Source organism: Lepus europaeus, chromosome 3 (genome assembly GCF_033115175.1).
Source record: "Lepus europaeus isolate LE1 chromosome 3, mLepTim1.pri, whole genome shotgun sequence".
NCBI classification, from domain to species: domain Eukaryota; kingdom Metazoa; phylum Chordata; class Mammalia; order Lagomorpha; family Leporidae; genus Lepus; species Lepus europaeus.
In genome coordinates, this window is record NC_084829.1 from 36,334,249 (window position 1) to 36,343,765 (window position 9,517).

At 56.2% G+C, this 9,517-nt stretch overlaps 1 protein-coding gene across 1 annotated transcript; it reads left to right on the forward strand.

Annotated features, from left to right (window-relative positions):
* The first annotated feature begins 1,316 nt into the window (after positions 1-1,316).
* Positions 1,317-8,941, forward strand: ARMC12 (armadillo repeat containing 12). Its single transcript, XM_062186012.1, has 6 exons — positions 1,317-3,238; positions 3,804-3,949; positions 4,145-4,279; positions 7,343-7,516; positions 7,641-7,712; positions 8,576-8,941. The coding sequence occupies exons 1-6, from the start codon at positions 2,995-2,997 to the stop codon at positions 8,906-8,908; spliced, it is 1,104 nt and encodes a 367-aa protein (XP_062041996.1). The 5' UTR covers positions 1,317-2,994; the 3' UTR covers positions 8,909-8,941.
* The last annotated feature ends 576 nt before the right edge of the window (positions 8,942-9,517 follow it).

The following is a 9,517-nucleotide window of genomic DNA, read 5'->3' on the forward strand; positions in this document are numbered from 1 at the left end:
AACAGTTTTTTAAAAGATTTTTATTTTATTTATTTGAGAGGTAGAAGTGCAGAGACAGAGTCTTCCATCCACTGGTTCACTCCCCAAGTGGCCACAGTGATCAGAGCTGGGCTGATCCAAAGCCAGGAGCCAGGAGCTTCCTCTGGGTCTCCCACGTGGGTGCAGGGGCCCAAGGACTTGGGCCATCTTCTGCAGCTTTCCCAGGCCATAGCAGAGAGCTGGATTGGAAGTGGAGCAGCTGGGAATTGAACGGGCACCCTAGTGGGATGCCAGCACCTTGGGCGGAGGCTTAGCCTACTACACCACAGCGTGGGCCCCAGAAAACACACTGTAATTCTCAAAATAGGAACGGCTGCATCTGAATGGAAACTGGGCATTCCCAAGGGAGGGTTGTCATTGACTCTACGCTGACAGGTAGGTGTTCCTCTCTTGTTTTTCACCGGACTGCAGCCCGTGGAGGATGCTGCCCTGGGGTGACTCTGCCTCTGAGCCCTCTGCATCAGTGGAAGGCACATCAGGGAAATGATCTGGCGAGAGAAGGCTGGTGCAGGCCAGAACCCACGCTGCTTGATTTTTTTTGAATGAGAAAATCCTTAGTCAAGAAGACCCAAGCCCACGTCACCAGACTCCTCAGAGTCTTGTTCTCAACAGCAAGTGGTGGCAGGGCCTCCTGCTGGGGCGGCACCTGCTGCAGGTGCCCCAGCCCATACACCGCAGATGAGGCTCCCAGTGTTGACCCTGGCCAGGGCCTTTGTGAACAAGACGGGCCAAAAGGGCTCCGCACTGACCCTGGCTGCTTTAATGAGGGCACTGAGCTCGTCCTCGGTGACCGTCACGTCGTCCTTGTGCAGGGCGAGCCCAGAGACAGAGGCCATGGTGCGCACGAGTGCATGGCTGGCGGTGCTGGCGCTGCCCAGCGCGGTGCTAGTCGCCGGATGAAGTGAGGGCCTCACCCCAGCCTTAGCTTCCTCGGAAGAGCCGAGCACCTTGGCGGCAGCTAAGGAGAGGTCCCTGGTGATCTTTAAGCCCAAGTGAGCCGCCCATCATCCTGGTGACCCATGGTTAAGCCGCTGGTTGCCATGCTGGTATCCGTATCAGTGCACCAGCTTGAGTCGTTGCTTCTCGGCTTCTGATCCAGCTCCCTGCTAGCGTACCTGGGCAAGCAGCAGATGCTGGCCTGACCCAGACCTAGCTGCTGTGAGAATTTGGGGAAGTGGACCAACAGATGAGAGATCTCTCCTCCTGCCCCCACTGTCACTCTGCCTTGCAAATATTTTTTTTAAATTATATATATTTATTTGAGAGACAGAGTTAGAGGGAGAGACAGAGAGAAAGGTCTTCCACCCACTGGTTCACTCCCCAGATGATCCCAACAGCCAGAATTGGGCCAATTTGAAGCCAGGAGCTGGGAGCCAGGAGCTTCTTCCAGGTCTCCCAGGTGGGTGCAGGGGCCCAAGCACTTAGGTCATCCTTTGCTGCTTTCCCAGGCCATTAGCAAAGAGCTGGATGGGAAGAGGAGGAGCTGGGACTCAAACCAGTGCCTATATGGGATGCTGGCACTGCAGGCAAAGCCTTAACCTACTACACCACAGCACTGGCCCCATAAAATCAATCTGAAAAAAACCGCAACAAGTGAGTATCACCTTTGTTTTGCTTCAGATGTGAAGGTTGCAGGATCCACTCCGTGGAATGGAGGAAGCAGGAATTCTGGGTCCTATCCTGGAGGGAGTTTGTCCTGAGGGCTCTGTCCTCAGATCTAGGTGGCCTGGGAACCAACAAATGACAGTCCCTATCAGGCAACCATTTCCTGTGTGCAGTTCCTGAGCCATGCTGTGCGGGTCCCATGGCGGTCGGGAGGCTTCTGCAGGCCTCTGCTGTCCCCAGCAGACAGGGAGCCGCCCTCCCAGAGCTGGGCAGAGGGCCAGGAATGACCTTTGCAGAGGGCTCAGGATGGCAGAGAGGACAGGAAGAGACTGGCGACCCAGGAGCTCCTGCTAGCCCCTGTCTGAAGCCTAGGATGTGGTGGTGACGGCTCTGAGCAGGCAGGCAGGCCTGGCTGGCCGCTGCACCTGTTGGGGGTGCTGCCTCCCCACCTCGCTCCAGCCCAGGTGCAGCCCAGGACCCCGAGCAGCCATGTTCAGCACAGGCTGACCCTAGCTGGGGGCTGGTCACCTCCCTGTTCTGTGCCAGAGGGTGTGGGGGCTGCTGGGGTCAGGATGGACGTATCTGGTCTCCCTGGTGGGAGAGATCAAAGCCAGCGCAGCTGGGCTCCCACCCTCTGGGCAGAGGCATTTTCTGAGTCCAGCCCCTTCCCACCAGTGTGGAGGCTGGGAGGTGGGATTCCCAGCTCTAGGTCTCAGTGACCAAAAGGTCCAGACCCAGCACACTTTCATCCTAGAGCTTTAGGAGGCAGAAAGCAAGACCCCCACAAGGGCAGCCCCTTCCTCCTTCCCGGTTAGGGTTAAGTGGGCCTGGAGCCCCACTTTCCAGACTCATTGTTCTGTCCCCAAGTCCTCAGGGCACGGCAGGTGGTGGAGGCCCAGGAGTAATTGTAAAGTGGGAAGATCAAGACGGGCAGGGCCAAGGGAGCCAAGGGAGCCCGCCACCTCGACACCCAGCCCAGAAATGCCCAAGGCCTAAGCACAGAAATGGGCCTCTGCTGCCCTCTACTGGAAGGAGGCAGGTGCTGATCCTGCCTCTCCGGGCCCCACCAACCTGGCTTCCCTAAAGACAGGCTGTGTGTTGTATTGTCCCTGAAGTCGCCGGCAGCCTCAAAAGGGAGCCTCAGAAGGACCTTCTGTCCTTTCAAGCACCTCTGGCATGCCATTTCCTGACTGCCACCCTCCATGTCATCGTCTCCCCAGTTTCCTTTGTTGTCTGGGTTCCAGATTCTGGTACCGTGGTTCCTGACCCTGTCAGAGTTCTGGTTCCGGAAGCTCCCTCCCAGGTGCCTCGGGCTTAGCTCTCACCCAGGCACAAAGCAACGCTGAGGACATGGGCAAGAGCATCCCCCGGTGCCTGGCGCAGCTGGACATCCGCAAAAGTGTAGTGAGCCTGGCCACGGGCGCCGGGGCCATCTACCTGCTCTACAAGGCCATCAAGGCCGGCATAAAATGCCAACCACCCCTCTGCACCAACTCACCCATCTGCATCGCCCGTGAGTGTCCGGGCCCTGGGGAGAGGGCTCTGCCCCAGGAGGCACCTGCTCCCGAGGCCTCCCCTGTGGGAATGCCCGAAGGTGACTCGTCCAAGTTCTTCTCTCCTCCCTCTCTCTCCTCTATCTTCCTCAGGCCCACCCTCCCGTACCCCAGGCAAGGCCCCACCAGAGGTGCTAGTTCAGGGTCCCTGCTTGCGCAACCCCTCGCCACAAGCAAATGCTGGGTTCACCCTCTGAGAGTTCCGCTTCTCAGAAGTGCAGCTGCTGTGTCCCTCCCTGTCCTCGTCCCAGGAGCTCAGGACTTGAATAAAAGAGGAAATCGGGGCTTCCCCTAACCCATGTGGCACTGTTGTGCACAGCAGGAAAAAGTGTCCCTTCTGCCACACTCGCTGCTGCCATCTGCTGGAATGCTTTTGGCAGTGGCGTGGTTACAATGAAACGACTTGTGTTCCTGCAGACAGATCTATGACATGATGACGCGGGCAGTACAACACCAGATAGGGCACCCTTGCCCAGCACACACTAGGGTGCTTCTTCAGGGAAGACAAGGCAGCCGTGCCCCCAGATCGCTCTCTCCCACTTCCCAAACCCACTTCGTCACCCGCTGTGAGTCCGCAGCCTGAACTGGGCTGGGGTGGCTGTCTAGGCCTGGCCATCGAGCGAGAGCGGCACGGGCGGGACTCGGGCGAGCTCCGGAGGCTGCTCAGGTCTTTGGAGTACAAGCAGGACGAGTACGCCAAGAGCATGATCCTGCACAGCATCACTCGCTGTGTGTACCTGCTGGAGGCGGAGGTGAGGGCCCTCCGAGCCAGCCTGTCCCCCGGGGGCTCCCGCTCATCCCTGCCCCTTGATTGCATCGAGTCCCGGGAACTGGCCCTCTGGGGCCAGTGGTGGGAGGGGCGTGCCAAGGGTTCTTGGTGACATGGAGGGCAGTGGGCCTGGGACATGTCGTCTCATGCCCCTTCCATCTCTCCTCACACACCCCAGGCTGCCTCTTGTACTACTGATGACATCAGGTTGGTGGGCGACATGCTGGACGATGAGGACAACAGTGTCAAAATCCAAGCTCTGAACACGCTTAAAGCTTTCTCTGGCATCAGAAAATTCAGGCTTAAAATCCAGGTGAGCCCAGAGGCAGGTGGCAATGGGGCAGAACACACAGGTGTTGTCCTAGTCGTCGGGTCTTTTGATTGACACAGGATCAATGGTCATGTTCCAGAAGTTTCTTTGGCCTGAGTTTGGAATCCCAAAAATGAGTGCGGAAATGATGGTGAGGGTCCCGGCAGGGTTGTGAAAGCCTTTGAATGTCAGGGTGAAGCCGAGCCAGGCCCCCAATGGCATCCCTGAACCCAAACAGCAGGAAGCCCAAACACCAGCTGCGTGTCCCACAGTTCAGTTCGGTTCCGGCGTGGAGTGCGGATGTTATTCGTTAAGAGCTCAGGCCCCCCCAAGACTGCCCCCTCCGGAGATGCAAGGCACATGTGTGGCTTCTGCCCACCTAGCTAGACACTCAGGAGTTCCCACAACTCTTTTCAGGTTTGAAAATTCTCTAACGTGACCCACGGGAAAACACCTCTGCTTCCTAGTTTATTACAAATGGCACTGCTCTGGACAGCGCCAGGAGTGGGTGGGGCTCCCCTGCCCTCCCCCAGGCCCTCCATGCAGGCAGCAACCCGGAAGCTCTCTGACCCCCACTCGTTAGGCGTCTTCGTCTTCTATTATTTGAGATGTGGAGAGGGAGGTAGAGAGAGAGAGAGAGAGAGAGAGAGCATTTCCAAGCACTGCATCACTCCCCAAATGCCCACAGTAGCTGGGGCTGTGCTGGACAGGCGGAAGCGGAAGCCAGGAAGACAATCCGGGTCTCCATCGTGGGAGGCAGGAACCAGCACTGGCAGGAGGCTGGACTCGGAGGCCGGAGCCAGCAGTTGAATCCTATAGGCTGATGTGGGATCCGGGCATCTTAGTCCCTAGGCTAAATGCCCACCAAGAGTCACCTCATCAGCATAAACCCTGGTGTGATCTAAAGGGGACCATTAAGTAAATCCAATTGTGATTTTTGATCTGAGATTGATTTATTTGAAAGGCAGAGCATGAGAGAGAGAGAAAGAGATCTTCTATCTGCTAGTTCAGTCTCCAGTGGCCCCTTCAGCCAGGCTAGGCCAGGCTGAAGCCAGGAGCCTGGCACTCCATCCAAGTCTCCCACATGAGTGGCACCCACGTGGGTGGCAGAGGCCCAAGGACTTGGGCCATCTTCTGCCACCTTTCCAGGTGCATTAGTAAGGAGCTGGATCAGAAGCCGGGACTCAAGTGGGTTGCGGGCAGGGTGCAGGCATTCCAAGCAGTGGCTTCACGGGCGGTGCCACCCTCTTGCGGTCATCTCCCTGGGAGGGTGGCAGTAGGGTGTGCATGAACTTGGCCAGAAGACTCGCATCAGTTTACACACCCACCCGTCCTGCAGGATGTGCCTGTCGTGTCATGCCCTCGCCAGCACTGGATGATGGCAAACCTTTACATTTTTGCAGCAAACATTTTTTTGGGAAAAAGAAGTCTCAGTGTCACTGCCTGCTGTGACTGTCCCCTGCCTTATGCCTCGGTCTCCCCAACTTCCCTAAGGCTGAGGGTCTCACCCCCTCCCTCCCTCCCTTCATCCTGTTCAACAGGGAGCTGTGTTTCTCACGCTCCCCCCACCCCCCAGGAGATTCCGATGCCAGCGGGCTGGGCCCTGCTGTTGCTCTTTGCCCACTGTTCCTGGGGCTGCTGTTTCACCTCCAAGTGCAAGTAGCTCCTCCCCCATCTCAGTTTTCACCCCATGGGCTCTTTTCACCCCGATGGGCTCGCCTGGGTCTCTGCAGCCTGGGACTCCGCTGACTTCTTCCCCAGAGCCAGCTGCTGCACCTGTTACAGAGCGCGTCCCCATTCCCCTAGGTCAGACCCCTTCTTCCCCAGGGGGCCCTGTCCCCATCGGTCCCACGTTCCATCTTCTCGAGGCCCTGGGCACGAAGATCAGGCTTTGATCCAATCGGTTCACTCTGTACGCTTCCTGCTGGCCGGTGCTGTGGCCCTCGCACCTGTGGCACCTTCTCCCAGAAACCCTGCCGCAGACTGCCCACTCCTCCATGCCTCTCCAGTGCTCCGCAGACAGCGAGGCACGCGGGCAGGGAAGAGCAGGGTGCCTGTGGGCTGCTTGCCAGGATTCCCGCTTCCCTCTTACGTGGCTCACAGGAGCACAGCCTGTGACCTTCCCCGTCTTCCGTAAACCCCTCCCATCCAAGCATTGTGCAACCCAGAAGCCAGGATCCCTTTTTTCAGTCAACAAACGTGTATTGAGCACTTTGTCCTGAGGCATGGTTCTAAGGCACCGGAGAAAAAGGATCCCTGTCCTTGTGGAATGTGTCTTCTAACAGGGCGAGGCAAGCAACACACGAGAGTGAAATATGTGGTATCTGCCATGGGGTGAGGGTCACACAGGGAAATAAGGAGGGGGAGGGGCGGGGAAGGCCAGCTCGGAGTGGGGGTAGGGGTGCGGAAAATCTCTTGGGACTTCAGGCTCAATGTAGAGTTTTGGCAACAAAAGCATAGTCTATAAGGGAAGAAATTAATAAATTGTGCTTCCTTAAAGTTTAAAATATTTGAGGCTGGCATTGTGGCACAGTGGGTTAAGCCATGACTTGCAATACCAGCATCCTGTATCTCAGCACTGGCTGAGTCCTGGCTGCTGTGCTTCCGGTCCAGCTCCCTGCTAATGCACCTGGGAAGCCGCAGATGCTGGCCCAAGTGCTTGGACCCTGCCACTCACGTGGGAGACCCGGATGGAGTTCCTGGCTCCTAGCTTCAGCCTGGTCCAGCCCCAGCTGTTACATCCATCTGGGGAGTGAACCAGTGGATGGAAGGTTCCCCACCCCCTTCCTCTGTAACTTTGCCTTTCAAATAAATAAATCTTTAAAAAAAAGAACTGAGTCAGAGGTTCCACAGATGTGTGGCCTGAGCAGCTGGTTGTTCTGTTAGACATTCAGGGAGAAAAGTAGAATTGGCAGCTGTATCTGTGTGTCTGGAGTCTGGGGAGAGGCCTGAGCAGGAGACGCGAACTTGAGAGCTATCGACGTTTGGGTAGCATTTAATATTGTGGGTTAGGGTAGCGCCCGCGAGGGCAGGCTGCAGCCCCTTGTCCCTCCACACCCACGCCAGGAACATGCCATCAAGGTGCTGGAGCTCATCTCCACCATCTGGGACACAGAGCTGCACATCGCAGGCCTCCGGCTCCTCAACAACCTCCCACTGCCCGACTACGTGCACCCGCAGCTGCGACGCGTGATGCCCGCCCTGATGGAGATCCTGCAGTCGGACTGCATCTTGTCCCAGGTGCCTGGGGCTCACGGCCAAGGCCTTGCCCTCCTGCCCAGCCCTGACACAGCCCGGAGAGGGACGTCCCTACTAAGGCCCAGCCTCCCCCGGCTTCCCCTGCTTTCCCCCTTCCTTTCTTCAGGTGCAAGTCATTCGGCTGCTGAGCTACATGGCGCAGAAGAATGACCTCCTTTATGACATTCTCAACTGCCAGGTGAGAAGGGGACTGCAGAGGGGCTCAGTGCGGGCAAGGCAAGAATCCCAGCTTCTTCCGGCACCCCTACCCCTGACGACTGGGCTTCTTCTTCCTCCTTTCTCTGCCCTCAGTGCCTGGAAAGCCATCCCTCCTCCATTCCCCCAACAGAAGGGGAGTCCGTTTTCCTGGGAGGAATGTTCTTTGGGGGGCTTTCTGAACTCTGAGAGTTAGGGACACTGGTGATCAAGCATAAGTTAATGGAAGCATGCTAGTATTAGGGGGAAAATGATATGGCAAAAAGCATTATTAGGGATAGGAAGTATTACCATGCGCTAATCAGCAGTTTAATTCACCAGAAGCAACTGAAAACCTGTATGCACCTAATAACAATTTCAAAAATACACATGGCAAGACTTGATGAAATTATAAGGAGAAATGAACAATTCTACCCCCACTGTGGGATATTTGGAAGATTTTAATTACTTGCTCAGCAATTGATGGATAAAAAACTAAAATGAGTAGTGGCATACTTGCTGTGCATAACACAAACAGAGTGGAGCCATTAGACATACTTATAACACTCTACAATTATCAGGTGTTCATTCCTCTCAAGCATACACACAATATTTATGAAAATTAACCACACACTAAGCCTTAAAGTTTGTCTCAACAAACTTCCGAGAACCAATATCATTGTATCACTCATGTTGAATGATCACGATGCAATTAATTAGAGAACAATAGTGAAAGAAAAACTAAAAAAAATTCAGTTGAGTCTGAAACTTGGGCATTTCAGGGAGCTGAGGCCACAGGCAAATGGAAGGAGGAGAGTTTGAGAAGTTGCCTGGAATTTCATTCCCCTCGCTCCATGCCCATCACAGGTGCACTGTGACTTCTTGAAGCTGTTCCAGTCCTCGCAGCCGGGGAGTCTGCTGTTCGAGGTGCTGGTGTTCACCGAGCGGCTGAGCGAGGGCCGCAACTCCCCCCACTACCGCGCCGTGAAGTGGCATTACAACGAGCAGTCCCTGCACGAAGCCCTGTTTGGGGAGGAGTCTCGCCTGGCAGACCGGCTGCTCGCCCTGGTCATCCACCCTGACGAGGAGGTCCAGATCCAGGCCTGCAAGGTCATAGTCAGCCTGCAATGCCCCCAGGACTTGGGAGTCCGGCCCTCCTCCTGCCCTCCGACCCGTTCCTACTTTAAAAGCGCGGAATAACATTAAGGAGAACCAATAAATGACTATGGGAGAGAGAACGTTGATGCTCCCTACAGCTTTAGTGTCTGTGGCCTTCAGGGCTGGGCGCGGATTTCATTCAGCGTTACCTCTGCCCCACAGCATCTTCTAAGACACATCCCCACTCCTGGGGGTGGGGGGCACTGACCCCCTTCCTCTCCTGCTGCTTTGCAAGCCAGTGCTGCCAGGGAGTTGGGAGAAGGCAGGTGTGGGCACCGAGACCCAGGATAACCAGCAGAGGCAGGAGCAGATTGGACCGGTCAGCACAGGCTGGGCTGTAGCACAGGAACTGGCCCCTAGCCTCAACGGCTGAAAAATGACAGAGGTTACCCCCACTCACGCTGCATGCCGTTGCTGCTTGGCTGGGAGGCTGGAAGGGAGGATGCCTGCGTCACAGCATCCTTTCCCAGGGTCCCACACTCAGGGAGGCTCCTTTCCCATGTTTCTGTCACTTTTAGAGGAGGAAAAGCAAATGTGGTGGTGGGTAGTGGCTCTTAAAAGTTTCATTGGGGGCTGGCACTGTAGCGGAGCCAGGAAAGCTGCCGCCTGCAACACCAGTTCGAGTCCCGGCTGCTCCATTTCTGATCCAGC